Source organism: Rhipicephalus sanguineus, chromosome 2, assembly GCF_013339695.2.
Source record: "Rhipicephalus sanguineus isolate Rsan-2018 chromosome 2, BIME_Rsan_1.4, whole genome shotgun sequence".
NCBI lineage: Eukaryota > Metazoa > Arthropoda > Arachnida > Ixodida > Ixodidae > Rhipicephalus > Rhipicephalus sanguineus.
The window spans coordinates 34,726,211-34,748,277 of record NC_051177.1 but is presented as its reverse complement, the minus strand read 5'-3'; the positions used below and the strand labels follow the sequence as shown (position 1 = coordinate 34,748,277).

General features: G+C 44.5%; 1 protein-coding gene across 3 annotated transcripts in view; it reads right to left on the bottom strand.

Annotated features, from left to right (window-relative positions):
* Positions 1-900: 900 nt before the first annotated feature.
* LOC119382702 (choline/ethanolaminephosphotransferase 1) overlaps positions 901-22,067 on the bottom strand; it is a 37,884-nt gene continuing 16,717 nt past the window's right edge. For 2 of the 3 annotated variants that reach the window (XM_037650528.2, XM_037650529.2), the window contains exons 5-10: positions 20,416-20,557; positions 19,021-19,105; positions 17,021-17,161; positions 14,586-14,732; positions 13,695-13,829; positions 901-7,393 (exon numbers count right to left, since the gene is read on the bottom strand). In XM_037650528.2, the coding sequence (XP_037506456.1) occupies positions 7,094-7,393; positions 13,695-13,829; positions 14,586-14,732; positions 17,021-17,161; positions 19,021-19,105; positions 20,416-20,557 (950 nt within the window). In that variant the 3' untranslated portion in view covers positions 901-7,093. The remainder of the gene's footprint in view (positions 7,394-13,694; positions 13,830-14,585; positions 14,733-17,020; positions 17,162-19,020; positions 19,106-20,415; positions 20,558-22,067) is intronic. The other variant, XR_007415062.1, reaches the window with a different exon arrangement.

The following is a 22,067-nucleotide window of genomic DNA, read 5'->3' as shown; positions in this document are numbered from 1 at the left end:
GTATACTGTTTTATTTAAAACAGTACATTAACAAGTACATACACTGCACTCTTATGCATTTAAGATAAAGCATCACTATCGAACAAAGAAAAAGCATAGCAGCATTGTGTCAAGCCAAAAACAGCACATTATGTCTCCTGCATGTACATACAAAATGGAATACAGTACATTAACAAAATTTTTTTCCTTGCCTCTTCATAAGGTGACAACATATGCAAAAATATAAAATGTTTGTTCAGCATCTATCACAACAAGATCCAAGTCTCAACTTCATTTTGTTCCTGAGTAGCTTGCCATTACACTACATTTGTTTGTCAACGGTGAGCCCTAATGTTGATCTACAGGTTAGCAATTTACAGAGTTGTCAATTCCTTAAACTTTATTTATTGAAACTGCCTGGATTCAAGCTTTGTGCTTTGAAAGAAGTGATATGTTGCGCTCAAGTGAGATCTGTCGTGTCCTGTACAAATGGCACTTAACGGATTGCGCGCAAAGACAAGAGCTTCAGCACAGAGTAGATGCACACCAGTAACTTTAGATGTGGGCAGCACCGATGGGGACATCTTGTGGAACCCCTTTGAAAACACCCAGAACTTGCTTGAATGCCTTTATACTTTTGTTTCCTGCTTGCTTGGATGCAATCACCACAAAGCTGCGTTATACACTTTCTGTATTGAAGCAAGAGTTTTGTGGCACAAGAGTGTTTCTTAAGTGTCATTGCCAATTCCGGCATCAAAATATATATTGCCATTTCTGCTGCTGTTCATCTTCACACATCTCCCATTATTGCTGTAGGTGTTCCAAACTGTTATACATCTCTACTGTGCCGTAAATCTTGCACAAATGGAAGTATTATGTTGCTAGTGTGTTTGCATAGCACATTGATGTGTAACGTGAGAAGAAATGATATATGTGTGCACTTTTATGAGAAGTATTGCTGATGCAGACAGTGTTCACAGTTTCCTGCAACTTGTGCGTCGGCAAAGCAAGCAAGTTCAGGTACTCTCAATATCACCAGACGGTATCACTTGGCACTTAAGCATCTGTTACAAGAGCTAATAAAAAAATTTGGTAAGACTGGCTCTTATGAACACCTGGCCCCTCCTGCTGCTACACGCAACAAGTCTGTACGTTTATTTGGGGCATACAAAGACAATTAGAAGTTGTAAACAAGTAACCAAAAGTGAGCAATGTGCACGATTAAAGGGGTCATGAACCACTTTTCCAAGTAATGATCTAATGACCTCAGTTTCGGAGTTTACTGCCTCCCGAATCGATTTCTCGAATCCGTCAAGAATGAGTGGAGTTACGGGTGTTTGGCGCACGCTCTCAACGCTTTCTCTCTTTTCTCGTGCCGACAAACGCACTGGAAGCTACATAGGGAGGACGTCAGCGCGCGTCATGAAACGCGATCGCTCTCCCGCTGTGATTCGCGTGCGCGAGTGCGGCTACCATGTACTGAGGAGTGCGGCGCCGGCAAGTGGCGGCACCCCGTGGCAAGAAGCGCATCTGATCCGAACGCCGCTCTTGATTTACGTCGGCTATGAGCGAATAAGCGTGCTATGTCTCTTGCGACGTAAACTGGCAGATCCGCGACGTCAACGTGCAGACGCCCCGCCCACCGACGAGAGTGGGAACCGGCCTCTGTTTGAAAAGAGGGTGCTTGGGGAAACGGCAACTTCGCGCTCCGCTTGTGGCTTTTACGCGGCGCGCACGACTGTAATATTTGGCAGAGCAGTTCATAGCCGTGTCAGCTTTCCACAGGATGTGTTTTTTCAACAAGCCCAAGGGGTGCTTCATGACCCCTTTAAGACCTATATGAAACAATAACAAAGATATGAAAAAAGTAATGACAAGTTGCAAAGAACACCTAGGTGCAAAACTTAAAACACTGGGGGAAAAGAAAACTGGAAAAGAACTTGTGAGCTAAAAAGTCAAGTAGCAGCCATCATAGTAACTGCTGATATGAAGTGGCAATAGCCATAAGATAAAATTTATAACCACACAAAGTACATGTCTTGCTTTAATTTTTTGGTAGCTCCTCTTACTTTGAACTGCACATCACTGCACAGCCAATCATAATGTACAACAAGCAGATACTGCTACAACTAATTTAGAAAGAGAAAAAAGTCAGCAGCATTGACAGATGTCTTTTGGCTTTCAGTGTTAAAAGGAATAATCCAATCCTAGATTTCAAACATCAGCCACTGAAACCTTAGGGCTACACTGTTTGCACTAATCAAGAGCTCTGTGGCACCTATTAATGTTCACTACAATCATAAACTTCAGCTTACTACAGCTGCTTCTGTGCTGTCGCTGCTAACAGGGCAGCATGCACCTGGAAAAATGCATCAGGCTAAATGACAGAAGCAGTAGCTGTTTTTTCTCTGGCACTAAAACTAAACAGGCTCCCCACAGCAAGCCCATACATTTAAAAAATATATTCTTGGCACAAGAAGAACACACTATATATTGTGCTGCTGCATACCACTGACTAGCAAGTGCAACTAAGCTGTCTCCGCAACAACTTGGAATCATCGTACAAGCAATGTCCAAGACTTTCCGCCAAGCTTTGCCCTTCTGTAGCACGTGCCTTGCTACACAACTATCAACAACGTTTGCTGCACATTGCAGACTAGCATCACAGGTACAAACTGCAGCCTATTTGATCGCTGCCCAAACTGCGGCTTTCCATCTCTTCCTATGCATCAAGACTCGCATATGACGCAGACAAATTACGTATCACATAACACTGTCAGCCAAGCCAATATGAGTTCACACTAGAGGGTCACCAAAGGTGCGCATTCGCTTGATTAATCAACAACGATGCTTAAAACATTTCGGAATTTCTTTCGTACAATATTGATGAAAGTGTGTCACCGGTAGAAACAGTAAGCTGTGTGAGAATGGCACTGCAGTCTTGGAGAACAGTGCTCTGCCAAGTGCTGCTGCCTCTCATTTACAGAGCTGCACAAACATGATGCCACATTCATTCAGTTATATATATATATATATATATATATATATACAGGGTGTCCCAGCTATCTTTAGCCAAGTGTTAAAAAATACAATATTAGAGGCAGGCGAGTGAAATGACTTGAAAATTGCTGACAGCCACCTTGCGCACTACAGACAATTTTTTGTTTTGTAATTAACTAATTTGTTAATTAGGACGATTTAACTAAATTGCTAAATATTTACTTTAGGCAAGAAATGCTGCTTGCAAAGTTCGAGAGCGTCTTCAGAAACCCCAATCGCATCATTTGCGATAAAGAAAGTCTCACGTATACCATTTTTTCCAAGCTGCAAAGAAAGCCCGTGAAATACAAAAAGAACCATGTGACTAGCGCGCTCGCGCGCCGTGAGGATGCTGCCCTCAGCCGTGGTTTGAGCGAACGAAATCAGCTGCGGCCGCGACTCGGCGTCTCCGCTGCAGCGGTAGGCCGATAAGTTAAAGGTGGTTTCTTGGCCCGCGCTCGCTACAACTTGCACTGTCGCGCAGCTGGCTGGCAACGGGCCAAGAAACCACCGCCCACTTATAGGCCTACCGCTGCAACGGAGCCGGCGAGTCCCGGCCGCAGGTGATTTCGTTCGTTCAAACCTCGGCTGAGGGCAGCATTCTCGCAGCGCGCGTGCGCGCTAGTCACGTGGTTCTTTTTGTATTTCACGGGCTTTCTTTACAGCTTGGAAAAAATGGTATACGTGAGACTTTCTTTATCGCAAATGATGCGATTGGGGTTTTTGAGGACGCTCTCAAACATTGCAAGCAGGATTTCTTGCCTAAAGTCAATATTTAGCAAATTAGTTAAATCGTCCTAATTAACAAATTAGTTAATTACAAGACAAAAAATTGTCTGTAGCGCGCAAGGTGGCTGTCAGCAATTTGCAACTGATTTCACTCGCCTGCCTCTAATATTGTATTTTCTAACCCTTGGCTAAAGATAGCTGGGACACCCGGTATATATATATATATATATATATATATATATATATATATATAAGCCACAAAGGAAAATAATTCAGAAAAACTTTCCGATGCGCGAAATCGAACGGGCGACCTCTCACTTCGCAGCGTGCGGCGTTAGACGGCTAGGCCACGAAGAGTACTGTCTTTCAGTCTGCTAATGGCGAGCTATTTATATACACCATTCACTTCAGCATGCTTTCTTGGTCAACACCGAGATTGCGCGAAGAGCGCACGGGGCGCACTTTAAAGATCGTCGCACCGCTCCTGCGAACGCTGTCGCTCTTCGCCCTACAGGGCGTGGTCGCCTTCGTGCGCTTATCCCGAGGAAAGAAGGGGGCGGGGGTTGTATGTCTTGAGCTTTTCCCGCAATGTTCGCGTTGAACTCACAGAGCGTATGAAGGTCACTTCTCTCGCTGCAGTGGCCGCGTTTGCGAAAGGAGCGCGCTCTGTTCAAACAGAAATAAGTAACAACTGTGACAGTTAGTTCGCGCTCGTCCTGTGTGTACCTGTTTGTTCATTTCGTGCGTCCTGCTTTATGTTTGGGCAGTGCGCTTCAAGTATCGAGCTGTGACGCATGATAGTTCATGCTCGTCCTGTGTGCATTCTTTTCGTGCGTCCTTTCGGTTTGAGCGACGCGCTGGCAATTTCGAGCTGCTTTCCGTTCTTCGCAATACATTTCAATTTATTGCTATTGCATTCATTGCTTCGCCGTTGCGGCGAAACTGTGACTTCTTTCATGGGGAAATTCGATATAACCGTCCCTTAATTATCGGTTACCAGTTGTTCACTACTGTTTGCCAAGTAGCATAAAGACATCAGGAGCTGGCATTCAACAAAATTGCTGTACAATATTTGTGCTGGGATTTCATAAGCTGAAGACACATTTCACTTTGATAATGTCAACCCTGTTATACATTTATGTCACTTTATAACCTATAAAACTCAAATATTATAGCCTGTAAAACTTAAATGAACGTGATATCTGGGACATTATGGCACAGTAATCAATTCGTTAGCTTGATTTGCTTTGCATATGGCATCTCTTTAAATGAACTGCTTCAGTACAATGGACGTCTAGCCTTGATAAGCTGCACTGAAGCATTGTTGATTATTGGATGAAAAAATTGAAAAATGAAATGTACATGCAAATACATTCAGCAAACATTGAACAATTCTGTTGCTGCTGCTGTGTTAACAAACACCAGTAACAAACACACAAATCTAAAGAAAATCACAAACACCGGGAGTCACGTACATTAACATGTGTTTGATTTGTTCGCCAGAAGAGTTCTCGAAGGCAGTGGTTTCAAAAGCTTTAGCATAATTACACTTCGTCATCTTGCTACTTTGAATACCAAGACCATTTCGCTGGAGCAGCTTCAAGCTGAGAAACAATTTGTGAAACGCAAGCTCACAAGAAGAACTAAACTGCATAATAAGAAAAATGGTGGGTGGATAAGCACACTACCAAATTAGGTGGCCCGTTCCATTCTCCTGTGAAACATGGCAATGTACATATGTCACTGGCAACAGGGTTTCATGGTCCATAAGCAAAAGCATGTGCTATTTACAAGACCGGGTTCAATGTTAAAACATACTTCGCCATATTTAGCAGTCTGTCGAGTTTTCTATTGCTTCCATAGGATTACACATCCTCCCAAAGAATGAACGAGCAAAAGGAAAAAGAGATGGTGCTAGCTACAACATAGTCAATAAGACCACTGTTTCTGCTCCCAAATGAAAACTGTGCTCACAGTATCGACCTAACTTTTGTAGTTGGAGCCTTTAACTCTTGACACTAACTAACCACACAGGATTCTACCATGTCGCAGATTTACTCAAAGCTACTGTAGAAGTAATCTTTTGCCCCATATACTTTCTCATTCAACAACGCTTAACACATGACACCTAAATTTTTGAAGCAATTATTCATTGGTAGTGTTCCGTGCATGTAATACATGAGCCTGCTCATTAGTTCAAGTAGAGAACACTGATAACTGTCGAATCACTTTTTTGAAGTGAAATGTTTTCACTATGTTCAGAAACTTGACATGGTTTGTACGCTTCACTCAGAACCTAACAAAAGTGCACGCATAAAAGAACAGTAAAACTGTCTTTGAATCGCACCGGGACACACTGGCACCAAATTAAGTGGCACACCAGGGTATGCTGGTGCAATTCCATTGAAGGTGCCATTTAAATATTGCACCATAATAAATGATATAACAATAAATCATCACTTTACATAGCTGCTGTGTATAACATCAACCAATGTGATGGTTAGTTAATTTAATTTAGCCTTCGATTTCCTTTAACATTTACAAATTTTGATTGTATGCTTCAGCTTGAGGCAACAACCAAGTGGCCAAAATCTCACCCTAACAGACAGCCGAGAACAGAAAGAATCACATGTAAAAATTCATGTAAAATGCATCTCTACAAGATCTTTCATTTTGCAGAACTGCAAAAAGACAAGCCTTGGTGCTGCATTTCCCCAACTGCAGCTTTCCATCATAGAAGCTTTCCATATTTGACGTTTACCCAGTTAGGTATAACTGCCACTTCAGAAAATTGCACCTAGTGACAGGTAATCTGTCCACCACAATTTGCCCAGGATAGCTGGGCAAACTGATTACGTTTACATTACAAGATGTGAATCTGTACATCCAAAGGTTTCATTCAAATGAGTTATAGCAGTACTAACTTTACGTATTTACAGCTCAGCAAATATATGACACAAGCAGCCAGTCTTTTTTTCAAGAGTCATTCCCACCAGTGCCATGAAACCTAGCTTTCAAGCCCGGCACAAATATGCATTTAATTTCTGTTATATTTTTTCCAGCAAAAATAAGCTTTCAGATACCTCCTTGCCCAATCTGCAAGGCTACTGAATACAACTACAACAGTTGCAACATATTCAGGGCTGGCATAATGTAATGATTCCTTTCACTTGATTTTCTTCCTTATCCTCATGTGCCACCTATACCCGCCTCAATCCAGTCATAATGTGTTGGTGCGTTGCTGCTCAAGCCATTCACAAAGTATGAAGAGGACTAAAGAATCCTAACATTACGCCATCCCGTTTCTCTACATTATTTTCTGTACACTATGGTCGCTCTCGGTTGATTAGTTGAGGCACTCCTTGCCCATGCTACGGCCAAGGTACTTCCGTAGCCTCGGCTTGCCACCCTTCTGCTTTGTGCCATTGGACGATCCTGCCCCAACACTGGCGGCAGATGCTTCTGGGCGTGCCTTCTTAAGTAGCTCATCGTTGTTGAGGCCTGTGAGGTACACGCCGTTATTGCCGTTACGACAGCGCGGGTCTCCGACGGGGTACTTGAGAGAAAATATCCACACGTCCAGTGCATCCCGCATGTCCCAGCTAGCGTAGGTGAAGTAACGAGCAAAGTCCATAACACTGTACACCTGCACATAGAGAAGAAATAAACGAGAGAGAAGGAAATCCTTTCAGATCAAGCATTCAGAAGATGTACAATCCCCATGATTGCACCTGTCTTTCCCTTATTTGTACGTTCCCATTGGGTGGCTGATCCTACTAGAGCACTGCACGGGCTCGATTTCCCGGCCCGGGCCCACTTTATGAAGCCTGAGCCCAGCCCGGGTCCGTGATTCCAAGCCATGGCCCGGCCCTAGCCCGGTCGTACATAACGAACCCAGCCCGGGCCAGGGCCGGGCCCGGGCGTGCATGACCGAACCCAGCCCAGCCCGGGCCCGTGGTTCCAAGCCCAGGCCCGGACCCGGGCGTTCATTACTAAACTTATCAAGGGTGCGCGTTTTGATGACCAGGCCCGGCCCGCTAGAGGATATTAGTTGTTGATGATGATTATTAATGATGCCTTGCGCTTTGTAGTGGGCGATCTGACGGAAAATCCGGTGCGTACGTGCATAGAAATGTTGCCTTGCCGGCGGTGGTAGCTCAGCGGTTGAGCTGTTTCGCTGTTAATTCCTAGGACGCGGGTGCGATTCCCGTGGCGACGGCGTTGGCATCTTGATGGGGGCAAAATGCAAAAACATCCGTGTACTTATCTTTAGGCACACATTAAAGAACTCCAGGTGGTCGATTAATCCGGTCCCCACTACGACGCGCCTCGTGATCATACCATGGTTTTGGCATGTAATACAGTAGAACCCTGCTGATACATTTTTGAAGGGACCGTAGGAAATAAACGTAAGAGACGGGAAACGTAAGAGCCGAAAAACAGGAAAAACGGCAAAATATTTAGTGGTACAGAATTTTATTTCAATTCTTACGAGCAGCACGAAAATTGGCGCGCTCAGCTGCGATCTAGTCAATGAATAGAAACGCGGAGCTTAGGACGGCCTCATCCACAGAAATGTAATCAAAGTATGTGATTTTTTTAACACCAACAGCTGTAGGCATGAAAGAACTAAGCACACGCAATCACGACCGGCGCGGCGAGTCCGACCGCGAACCGCACGCACGACCGTGCGAGCTCCAATCAGCTCGAACTCCTCCCGCTCTCCGACAAATAACGATGATGATGAGTCTACGCCAACGCGATGGCAGAAGTGAATGCCAATCTCGAAGGCCTTGCTTTCGCATGCAATTACGTCATACACGCCATGTTTGTGCAATACAAATCTCAAAGGCTATGCTTTTGTCAATAGTAAATGCCAATCTCGAAGGCCTTGCTTTCGCGAGCAGTGACGTCATAGACGTCATCTTTGCAATTTGAATCTCGAAGGCCATGCTTTTGTTTGCATCAATTGAAAGATTCTGTTGCTTGCGCCTCTCATGCGGCTAATATTACGGTCAAACGAGGCCAAGCTGCGTGAAAATGCACCATGGCGGCTCTCTTTGGTAGTCACTCGGTCGGCTCCGAGCGCACTTCGCGACGTATCATACGGGAACGGTCCGACAGTTACGACGTAACAGCGGGGTTCCCAATACATTGTATCCTATGGGAGCTATGCCGGGACCGGCGGAAAACGACGTAACAGCCGGGAAAACGCAGCAGTGAGGAACGTAACAGCGGGGTTCTACTGTACCAAGGAATATAAATGAAATGTTGTCTATATGGCACATGGCAAGTCATTCAGTATAGTGAAAATAAAACAGCAACAAAATTTATCTAAAAGAAGTGTACAACTAACATGAAAAAGTGGATAGAAGCAAACCCAGGACATTTTCTTTAATGCTCTTTTCTACACTCGCGTTGGAAACATTAATTACACAATTTTTTTAAAAGAGGCTCCTGATTAATAATTTCTTGCAGCAAGATAAAAAACGATAACGTTACATATGGTGAACAGCTCACCGAAAGCAGATCAAATATAAATCGTTCATATCGTAACATCGTCACGGAAACGTAATTGCCATGTACAATATAATTATATAATCAAGCTAATTGGCACAGAATGCCTTAGACTATGCAATGCATAACGTTTGCGTGTGCTCGAAGGCCTGACTTAGGCCTTTTAATAAGCGGGCCCGAGTCCGGCCTGGCCCGCAGCCTCAAGCCCGGGCCCTGCCCAGGCCCGCGACTTAAAGCCCGGGCCCAGCCCAAGCCCGCACATTCAAGCCCGAGCCCAGCCCGAGCCCGCCGGAAAACGCTTTGAATTCGGACAGCCCAGCCCGCGGGCCGGGCCGGGCTTTTGGGTGCAGTGCTCTAGATCCTATAAACAGCTAAATCTGAAAACATGTGAACTGTGTTCAAGTAAACGCGCGCATTGAGTTCAGAATGCCGTCGTGATCAACAAGGCCAAATGCGGCAGTGCTATGAGCCGCGGGCGCCCCACAAATTCCAAAAAACAGTCCTTTCTCTTCTCCGGGCCTTTCAGCAGTGTTCCACCTCTCAGTGTTTGCCGTGACATCAACATTTTCGTCTGTTCGTCATCTAAAATACCTATTTGTCCGCTCGCACATACGTACGCTCACCGCTATTCCTCCTCACTGGGCGAGGAGTGCTCAGCCAGGAGGAGAGACGGGCCGATGATCGGAGCACAGCAAAGGAAAGAGCCAAACCAGAGAGGGCCTCTTTTGTATTATCAAGTGCGTGTAACTCCACTATTACGCCACCATTTTGAAAAATTCTCACGGCTACGTGTTTGTTGTAGGCCTGCGCACGGGGCACTATAAGGTGCATTAACTTATTGTCATCCTTATGCTTTAAAGGGGCCCTGCAACACCTTTCTTAGTTATATTGGAATAGTCTCATTATTGACGTATGACTCTTCACGAGTCATATGCCGCAAAAATTTTTCGAATCCGTCAAGTCTAAGTGGTGTTACCAAATTATAGAGATCACGTTCCGCAGCTTTCTCCCTCAACTCAACGTAGCGAGCTCGCGGAAAGCTGCGCGCGGCGTGAAGCGTGAAGGGAGGGAGGGAGGGAGGGCGGAGGTGCGAGGAGGCGACGTCAGCGCTGGCGGTCCCTACCGGCGGCATTTTTTTCTCTCTGGCGTCTCGGCGCAACCACGTGGTCTGTGGCGCCACTTCCGGTCGGCTCGCGCGGTCGTCGTCGAGCGGCGAAGACCATCGCACAGTGTATCGCGCGTGCTTGAAAACTGCGAGTCGGTTTGGTAATGTTGGGTGTGCACCTCGAACTGCCATAGTGTTTTCATCGCTCTGCCAACCATGGATGCAAACTTGCGTGCGCGTTTGGAACGAATGACAGCTGAGATGGGTTTCGACCCGCACTCCGATACACCGCCTCGTCGCACTGCTCGCGCTTGAATCGTATTCAACGCGGCAAAGCTGCGTGCACCCTTCTCCCAGTGGCGGTACTTCGATGCTGTTTGCTCTTCGAATGAGGGCGCACAGCGAGTGCGGGCTGACAACAAAGAACTAAAGACTAGAAGAAAGGATCGTGGGGCATCGGGCCGGCGCGGACCCATCCCCCGGCTGTCTGCAGCTACCGTGAAAATGCGAGTCTGCTTGGTTGCTGTGTCGCGGTTTCTCGGGAACCTGAGACTACGGGGAGGATACGCCGAGGTACGGCTCGATGACATACTGAACAGACAGCGAACGGCGGAGCCGATCGCACTGTGTATCGCGCGTGCTTGAAAACTGCGCGTCGGTGTGGTAATGTTAAGTGTGCACCTCGAACGCCGTAGTGTTTTCATCGCTTTGCCAACCATGGAAGCAAACCTGCGCGCTCGTTTGGAACGAATGACAGCTGAGATCGGTTTCGGCCCATACTCCGATACATTGCCTCGTAAGACGACACTGGCAGACGACCCCGAAGCGCCGCCATTACCGGACGCCAGCATTGTTATCGGAGACACGCTGCGCCCGTGCCTCGGTCGGTCGTGAGAACGTGCCGACGATGCAGTTCTCAGCTGACGAGGCAACACGCGAACGGCTGCCACTCTTAACGACAACCGGCGATGGTCAAAAGCACAGAAATCACGTTTTCGGCACTGCGCATGGCGAAGAAAACGGAACCACGCAACTACGAGCAGACGAGCTGTCGGTGAGACCGGAAGTGCTAATATTAATGTTTGTTCGGTGTTTTTAACGCGATAACAGAATATAAACATACATATTATCTACTTATTGAACTCAAAATTAACAACGTAAGTAATAATGAGGGTGTTATCGTGATTATAACATCAGCCAATGGTGGAACTGCCGACAATCGCGTCATATTTTGCGGACTAATACATCATTTGTCGAGAGAAGAGGGAGCGATTTTCAGCTGACTTTGAGAATTTATTGTAAATTCCAGGCCGTGCGCATCGCTATAATATTTGGCTCGCGTGTTCTCGGGAGCCTCGACTACCGATCGGCAGCGCTTTTTGAGCATGCTCGAAAAGTGTTGCAGGGCCCCTTTAAGGGGAGATGCGGGTCGAAGACACTTTTTTTTTAGTATTCACCTTAGAGCAATGAAACTTGGGGTATTTGTAGAGATTTTTATGCTGATTTCAAATATATAATTAGTTTTCTTGTAAGTTGCATACTTTTTGTTCTGCACCATGACAAATGTGTAAAACATAGGCCTTTTAGCCCCCCTATTTCGATCTTTAAACTTTCATACATTTTGCCAATTAATGGCTCATATTGTTCCATTTGAACTGTAGAGTGCCGAAAACTATCAGGAAAGTGCATAGAAAATATCTGCTAGACGTGAAAAATTCAAACATGGGAAATCCATTATTACGCCGACCTCGATAAATGTTTACTTGTGAATTTTCCAACATGCATAAATAATATTGAGATTTGGGGGAGATAACTGCACTCCTCACACCTTAGAGAAAATTTGGGCAAAATTTCATGCAGATACAAGCACCAGAAATACCAAAAACAAGAGGGGCACGCTGAAAAAGTTGCCAAAAAGTGTGTTTTGAGAAAAACAAATTTTGAAGTTAAAATTGGATGTTTATTTATGAAACAGGTAACGAAATCCGATCAAAGTTGCACACAAAAGAGGTAAATTGTTCTTCTCGTAGCCACTGCCACTAAAATGAGCCAGCGCCATAAGTTTCTCCTTCACAGCTCTTTCGAGCAGAGTAGCTATTGCACGAGCTCTCGCTGCCGTAGGTTCTGCTTGCGATCGGTCCATCATTCGCCGCCCCTCTACGCTGGCCTCCTCGCTCGGAGCAACTCGCCGCAACGTATACGTCATCGAAAGAATACTTTCGGGGCACTCGCTGTTCTCGCATTGTATTTCCAGAAACGACGCCTTTGCGTTTGTAAGCTGGTTTTCGGACGCGTATTCCCGAACGGTGACACGTTGGACACACTGCACCGATCACGAGGATGTTCAATGCTCTTATGTCAGCGATCAAGGAAGACTCTTTCTACCGTGATCTTCCTTCGTCGTCGAAGAGTCCGATCTTCTCTTTGAGAGGCACTGACATACTCGAATGCCGCGGCAAACTCGTCGGAAGCATCGTCGTTGCCGTCGCTAGACCTCGCAGCAGCTGACGCACTTGCTGTTCGGCGAGTGTTTGGCTTCGATTTACGCCGGCATCCTCGAAATTTGTTCACCGAGCGATACTTCACTGGCCGGTGGCTGCGCTTGCTACGGTTCTCTTCGTCCATGATGAAAATAAATACGTGAGAGAAACGTTCAGCTGCGCGGCTCGATAAAACACGGACCCTGCAAGCAGGCTTCACAACATGCAAGACGTGCAGCGGCCAATGGCAGTCCCCGATCCGTACCACGTGATTTAAAAGCCAGTCGCAGCGCTCGAAAAGCGCGGCAAAAGCATGCTTTCTTTATTATTTCTTGCGCTTGTGTAGCGCGGGAAACCATGGTTATTTGAAGATCTCCTCATACGATCACCAATGGCGAGCGGCTGCGCCTTATCGGCCGCGAGGCGCTAGAAGACGTCACACTTTCGGTTAAGATTAACAGCCACCTTGTGCCCTTTAGACGCAATTTTAACGCATTTCCAGTTGAGTCTCGACTTTGATTTTTATTTTCGGAACAGTAGAGATACTAATCTTAACAAAATAGGTGAAAACAAAAAATCGATACTTTTTGAAAAAACTCGCGTTTTTCGACCCGCATCTCCCCTTAAGTCTATGAGGATTGTGGTAGTGTACAGAGATGCCAAGATAAACAAGCATGTCTGAATTATCAGTGTCTAAATTGTTGGTCAGTGACTGTTACTATGTTTTTAGGAGTGGTAATGCTGTGTGTGTGTGTTTGCATGCATGTGTTTGCTTCTGTCACTTTTGACGCGATAGCGTTAAAAGTGACAGAATGGACAAGACAGACGAGCATGTGGAGTCTTACCATGGCACACATAAGTGCTGAAGAGATGGGCAGTGAAAGGGGTGTTGTACTGAGCAGAGCATTCAGGCAGAGGAAGAGCGGTGCAACCAGGCTGCTGTCCCAAAGGTCTAATTCCCCATAGGACACAGTTGTCAGCTGCAAGTGTGCCAGAGGATGAAATTAACGACTCCTGCAAGGTACAACAGCTAGGAACAATGTGTTGAGGTAGAGCTATTAATTTCTGACAAGTTTTTTCGTATGGTTCTGGAGAAAATGTTTATAAAGGGCCCCTCACCGGGCCACATTGTGAAGTTTGGTTACACATGGATGGATGGATGGATGGATGGATGGATGGATGGATGGATAGATGCTATGAACGTCCCCTTTAAAATGCACCAGCGAGTGCACAGTCAGTCTGCATGTCTTGCTGCCCCTTAGTTGAAGGGAGCTAAACAAGTACCTATTCCGATGGAGTTATCCACAACATTACGTCATGGCAAGCCTGCAGCACCTCCACCCTCCTTTCGTTCTGAAATTTTTTCATGGGTTGTCAAGCTTTCTCACATGTTACATGTGCTCTTGTACTTCTTTTTTTTTTTAAATTTTGGGGGGCAACTTGCTAACTAAGCTCAACTTTCTTCCTCTCAGTAGTGCCTGCTGTTGAACCCCTTTATAAGAGACACTGATGTAAGAGACAATTGGGTATAAGAGATACGAGTTTGCCTTTATTGAAATGGGGGATGATCACAAAATGAGTATTTGGTACCCTGATTGTAAGAGACACCTCATATATGGGGCAACAACTGCTCCCCGGTGGGTGTCTCCGATAAAGGGGTTCAACTGCATTTAGGGTTCTGAAGACATGGATATAATGCGAAATGACCAATAGAGTAAGGGAGAGAGTTCGCTTACCACTAGCCTGATGGTGATCTTTGCAAAAGCAAAGCCATACGTGACCAGGAACATCACAGGATGGGCAATCATGAGACCGGTCTTGAACGTAGCCCACAGACAAGCAGACAGGCTCAGAAGAGCAGCCATAGGGTACAATGTGCGCTCCTAAAGCAACCACAGAAACAGTGAGATTTAATGCTGCATTGCTGTTTATCATTACTTGAAGCCAAATATAAAAGAGTTTCAAGCAGAGGTCCACTCTGCTATGAATCACAAAACAGTGTATAAACCCCTGGACGAGTGTAGCTTGTCTGCTTGACGGAAGATCTTTTCGTCAATGTCAGAATGATGAAACCATACTCAGAATGCTGAAAATTTCTGACAGCTTTTTCTGTTCTTCTTTGGTTTTGCTGTTAATTATTAGCAGGTAGCTGGTCTTTCTTCAAAGAGTAATTAACAATAAACCTCATTAAGTTAATTTGACTTTGTATGCGCTTCATTTTTTTTTACAATACCAAAACAGTTAAAGGGACCCCGCAACAATTTTTCAGCATGGTCAGAAAATGCTGCCGATCAGTAGTCCAGGCTTCTGAGAACATACAAACCAAACGTTATAGCGCAGCGTGCGGCCTGAAATTTACAATTAATTCTCACATTCAGCTAGAAATCGTCCCCTCTTCCCTCGACAAATGATGCCATAAACCCAAAGTCCACGGCCATTGGTTGTTCTGAGCATCATGAGCTGCACAGATACCGCAACCGCCGCGGAATGCCGCCCACGCACTCGCTCACTATCACAATGAAAGCAAGCTGCGCGTTCGAAGAAAAAAAAAAGAAAGGAAGAGAAGTGTTCAAGGTCATGACGCGCTGACGACCGAGCGTAGCTTCTTGCCCCCTTGTCATCCCCTCTGCATAACTTTCAGCCCGCTCACTGGTACGAAAGAAGAGAGAAAACGCTTGAAACATGAAATAAATTCATGCAACTCTGCTCATACTTGACTGATTCTAAAAATTTTTGCGGCAGTCGATTCGTGAGGCAATAAGCTAGGCTTGTGCGAATATTCGAGCAGTTGGAATATTCGAACGAATATTACACTATTTGAATTCGCTTTGAAACGAATTTTAATTCTTCTAAGTTTCGAAGTATTCGAAATGAACTAATAGACACATAAACCGCAAGTAACCCCCTGGAAAGGTGGTTTCACTGCATTGTAAGAGTGCTGCGCCGTGAATACACCTACCCAGGGGAAATCCGCACTGCCGCGAAGCCCCATTTCAAGGTTTAATGAACAAATTACCTTCACATCGATTCATTACTTTTTAAGTTTAAAAGGTCGTTATACCGGCTTATATGCCCTAAGAATGGTGAACTTTAAAACGTAAGGTATTTTACAGGTTATCACATGCATTGTAAAGAAACTCAAATCCTGCTACTATTAAAAGTTGATTCCACTTCCCTTTCAACCAAAAAGTGACATTTACACATGCCTAGCTTCAATTTAAAAAAATATTGTGTAGGTTAGTTGGGTCATGACAAATATGCTCATTTTTCTTTATAATGTGTTATATATGCTATTCGCATTAGATTCGAAATTATTCGACCAAATCGCTATTCGCTTCAAATTCACTTAGAACCTAAAATTTACTATTCGTACAAGCATACAATAAGCTCTTTTAATGAAGCCATTCGATGATTACTTAGAAAAGTGTTGCAGGGCCCCTTTATGGGATTAAGCAGGAACCAGTCTGCAGACAGAGAAATAAGGTTGCAAGCAATTAGTGCACAGCCTTTGGACAAACGTTATGCAAAACATTGTAACTCCTATTTCCTATGAGCCAGCCAGATGATTCATAACAGAACGCCACAGTATAGCACACACTTTGTTAATAGCAAGCAAACTCCTATGTAAAAGTAAAATGGAAGTAGAAAAAAGCAGAAAAGTACAGTTGCAAAGTGTCCGCTACACCCTAATTTTTAGCACCTGCGCAGCTGTACACTTTGTTGATGCTGTTGCTGATAATGATGATTAATTATGCCTGTGTGCATTGTATAGGGTGGGCCTTCAAAAACACCCATTCATTGTGCAATTAATGTTTTGATGCCTGGTGCAATTCAACGCTTCTGCCACGCAATATTACATGCGTTAAGGAGACTCTTCTCACTACGTGACATTCATACATAGTGTTTTTTCTCGAAGCAGGTTCAGGCAGTGGCATGGCTCTGTGGCAGAACATCTGTTTGCCATGCAGAGGGCCTGGGTTCAATTCTTGCTCGAATTGAAGATTTTTATTTATTTATTTATTTATTTACATCTTTCTCAATTTTCGCTTGCTGACAACGCCAATTTTTCACTCACAACCAATGCCAACAACGCCGACGCCGACACAGGAATTTCTGCCTCTTTAACACTATCACGTTAAAGTGGTACTAGAATGTAGTAGTAGTTGCATACCCTACGACGAGGAATCTTGACAAGGCCATCAAGAGGCGTCTTGCCGCCAAGGACAATACGAATGTTGCCCAATATTGCAAAGACCAGGCAGCAAAAGGACATCAGCATTAGAACCTCACGTAGCTGAATGCCGTAGAATACCTGTGCAATGAAGGAAAGAACCAAATTAACCCTTTGAGGGTCGAATTTTTTCGCGAAATCCAGTCCAAAAATGTGTAATTTTTTTATTGCTGAAATAAATTCTTCAGACGATTCTATTTAAGAAAAAAATTGTCTAAAATTTTTTTGCGTGACCGTAAAGTGACAAAAAAATCAGTTTTGTTGTTACATACATATGGTTTATTCGTAGTAAAATCAAGCAGAATCCTAAAAAAAAAAGGCTTCACAGTCTTTTATGAATAAAAATTACGCATTGTATTAAACATAGCTCACAAACATACAAAAATAAGCGCACCAGAGTACGTTTCCGGTTAAAAACGCTCGTGCTCTAACACTAAAAACTTTTCAGCGTGTGATAGTCTTTGAAGCATGGCTCCCCGCGCACGCGTTTCAGATGTCAATCCTTGATCGTCATCGGAGTCGGAACTCGTCAAAAAATCCTTGTCTGACGAACTGAAATCTAATGAATCAGATTCTGATTCGGCACTTGGGGAATAGTCCGCATAGGAAGAATCGCTGCTCAACTCACCGGCAGCAGCGCAACCGGCACGCGCTTCCATAGCGTAAGCGAACTGAGTCAGTGAGCGCACGGAAGAAAACTATGGTTGTGCGCCCGTCCGGAAAGCAAAACGAGTGAAAAAGCTACAGTAATACTTCGTCTTATCGCCAACAAGACGTAGTTAGATTTTCCGAGACCCCAAAACAGGAAACGCAATCACGGCGGCATCGTTTGTGTAATTTAGCGTCGCATGGAAACAGATGTAATCGCGCGCCGGGGTGCAATAAACGAGAGAGTAACAAGCGGTCCCCCTTTGAGAGATTAGAAACCAAACAGCCATCAGCTTTGCGGGCGCAAGAAGTGAAAACCACCCGAAGGACGAAACCGAAACCAGCCGGACCGCTTGCGCGCGTTTTGATGCGAGACTACAAGCCACCGCGCCTCTTTGGAAAGAAAAAAAAAAAACGGAGAGACATTGGCGCATTAAAAAAATTACACGTATTCCCGAAGCGTGGCAGCACATTCCAAGCAAGAGAAACGGGAGAAGGCGTGCGTTTGAAACCAAACCGCGCCGGGCGCTCTTGGTTGCGCAAGCGATAGCCGGCGCACGACGCGCCATTTTGCGAAGCATAAAAAAAGCAACAACGGAGAGACATCGGCGCATGAAGAAAATTCCTTGTATTCCCAAAGCGTGGCAGCACATGCCAAGCAAGATAAATCATCGAAAAAGGCGCGCACTTTAAACCAGCTGCATCGCGAACGCGCTCGGATGGGCAAGCAATAGGCGGCGCGCCGTTTTGGAAAGCGAAAATAAAGTACAACGGAGAGACATCGGCGCATGAAAAAAATTCCATGTATTCCCGAAGTGTGGCAGCACAGGGCAAACAAGAGAAATGATCGAAAAAGGCGCGCGTTTTAAAAATAAACACTATGCTGTACATGTACGACGAAAACCCTTTGGTACCAGGAAGCTTCTGCCGTACATGTACGGCGAAAACCCTGAAGGGGTTAAAATGACAACACGAAGCATTTTAAAAAACATAAGTTGAAAGGAATAACGAAGTAGTAATAACGACAGAGCCTAGAAACATCTGTAAAGCTCTAGCAGGACAGTGTGTAGGCATCCTGCACTTAGCTTACTCACTTTAGCATTGTGTGAACTCTCATGGTATAATGTTACACAAGGAGTGTCAATAGAAGATGCACTTAGTGGGGATGGCTAAGAATCGAAGGGAAAGGTTGCGTGCGAACTATTTGCTCCCGAACACTAGTTGGCTGTTCATGCTCATCCTGGTCACAACAACCAGTTCCCTTTTAATACAGACTCGACGTGGCTACTTACATTCTGCATCCATAGATTTTGGCCATAGATAGCTGTCAAAAGGTGCACAGCCATCATGGAACATTGGCATTCGGAGACATCAACCCTATTGAAGAGAAGAAGGCCACAGTGTCACTACCTTTAGCTATGTTCAGCATGCTAGAAACTAATACGACATTGATCAAGCATGTGTTATACTATTAGCATTGATCAAGCATGTGTTATACTATTAGCATAGCAGTGACAAAGTATTTCAAATAAACTCCAGCATGAAGGACATCAATGAACTTCCAGGCATCTTCACTGATATGGTTTCCTTTGACACCTGAAAAGTTGCTGTAATGTTACTCTCATAAGCCAGACAGTCAATTTAATGGATTTCATGACATGACCAACGTCGCTTCATTTTGTATTCCTCAAAGAGGATATCACCTACTATGCATATGGATTCTAGTCCAGAGTGTCACCTTCCTGTCCCATAATCTTACACCAGTCCTTTTGTATTACACCTTTCATTGGGTGGTTCTTAGCTACCTTCCATGTTGATTTGTTATTTCAGAACTGCAACTTTGCAACGAAGTCCAAAAATTGCAACAAGAGTGTCTTAAATGTACCGTGAAAAGTTTAAAAACGTGTGTATCACAGCTGTCACTAATACTAATTCTAAAGGTGCTTCTTCTGGTTCTCTGCAATTAATTGCATCCGCCAAGCTACAATAACATCTAGCCAGTACATCTGACCGTTTTTATCTCGGCACTCTATCTAAGTGCTTACCACAACCACTGTGTTTCTTTCATCAGATGCTTCGCTACTTTGAGAGGCAAATGCACACTCGGTAGCGTACATATCATATGCTTCATATGGCCCAACACCTCCTTTTAATTTCATCTAGAACAGAAGTCGTTTATCCTGGCTAACTCATGCTGATTTCACTTTCAATCCTTTGGAGTGTATGCAGTACTTACAAATGAGAAGTGCTTACAAACTGCCTTGAATAAAATAACAAGGAGGAATAGAAAGGTAAAAGCCCTGCAGGCTTATCATCCTTCTTTTCTATAACTAGCTCCACAATCAGTGCACAGCAAACTTTTTTTGTGAGATTGCTAGCTTTTTTCCCAGTAGGCGAATACTGAAACAATGCATTCGATTCTTCTATTCTGCTCCAGATATATCAGGACGCTTTCTACACTGAAGGTCAGACCTGATACCAAATTGGACGGCAAGCATTAGCAAGACAATGGTTTCAGATTGTTGCTCGAGAAATTCCTGCAGACGATAACAGGCCACAGGGTGGTTGCCTATTAACAAAAGAAAGCGCGCAAAAAGAAGTGAGATATCAGTGGCAAGAAGCCTCAGAGGAGGAGTTTTTTCTAGGCAGTATTGATGAAAACGTGTAAAAACTCAAGTACAACTCACTTGCCAAAAACCATCACGTGAGTCACATAGTCCTGCCAGTGGGTGGAGTAGAATGCCAGCGCAGACAGAAAAAAAAAAGTGACCAGGAGTGCGGGAGAATCACCCATTTGCATGGCGATGGAAATAGATGTAGTAACGAAGACTGCAAAGAAAAACATTCATGTCCACCATGTTTGCAGGCCACCCCAAAATCAGTCCTGTGTGCTCAAGATGACGGGACTGCATGTAACTTGGACAGAACGTATTATAAACAACACGTAAGTCTACGTATCTTATGACTAAAGTCTTAGCCGAGTTGGCGACCTACTGCAGCGGCTCATTGCAGAATCCGAAGTGTGAGACAGTCACAGCAAGATCAAGACAGCACAAGGGCTGTGTTGCCCTCTTATAGCCTTACATCACCTTGTGGTGCTGCCTCACACTTTGAAAGCCATGCAACACTAACAATAGCCCAGCATTTCCCACCACTGCATAGTAGAGCCTCTGCCAAAAGTTTCAAAGCCACTGCTCCTTTGAGAAATAAAAGCTGTTGCTGTTGCAGCTTGTGGCATGGCTCCCATAACAGCTCTGGCATTTTGAAACTCACCGGCTTGAGGGGTACAGTATCTTCAAAGCTTCTAGAGGCCTAAACGTTCTATGCATACACAGTGAGTGGCAGATGAATCAAAGCAAATGTAGCTTTAAAACTTTTGGCAAAAGCCATACATGGTCATCTGTTTGTGCATTTGCCTCCCTGAAGAGCAGAGAAAGAATGTGTCTGCGCATTTTCCCTGCATCATGGCCCTACAGGAAGCTGGCTGCTTATCCAAGTAAACCAACGCAGAAAAATGTTCTCTTACGTCATTACCTTATGCAGTCACGAGTTTGCTATTGCTGATGGATGCGCAGCTCAATTTTGCTAGTATTATCAGATCAACATGCTTATGCTTTCCTATCTGAACTAGGCTAATAAAAACATTAGTGTCAAAGAAGCATAAGGTTTCGACCAATAACTGAAGTCTGCAGCTGACCATCCCAATTATTAAAACTTGCTTTGCACCCGTGGCTAAATTTTTTTTAGCAATCTGCATCTTCAAGCCATCAATGGCACGTAATGCAAAAAGGAATACACCAGATGTAAGCTTCTCACAGCATCTCAACGTACAGGAATAAATATGAGAAAAAAGCAGTTCCTGTAACTGTCTGTGCCTGAGCACTAATGTTTATGTAGTGCAGAAGTAATACTAAAGTGGCCCTGCAATACCTCCTTAGCATGATAAATAAGCACAATTAGTCACTACACACGGGTGTCATGAACTTCTATTCATGAATGCATCAGATCCCACAATTTTGATAACTAAAGATATGTTCTTTTTATGCCTACCTTCTCCATGCTTATTATGTATCAATAAATACGACTGCTCTTTGCTAGATCTTGTTGGACTACTAAGTTTTGCATTTATCAAATGATAACACAGAGAAATGATACGACTCGCATGAAGCCGGCACTATCCGTTTATCAATAACGATACTACTGTGTCCATATTATGGTCTTGAAAATTGAAATCAGTGATTTCATTATTCTATCTTGGAAGCTAAGCCAATGTCAAAGCTGGTAGCAATGGAAGAAAGAACTGGTGGCTTTATAGTGCATGGTTTCTGTAGCCCATTTC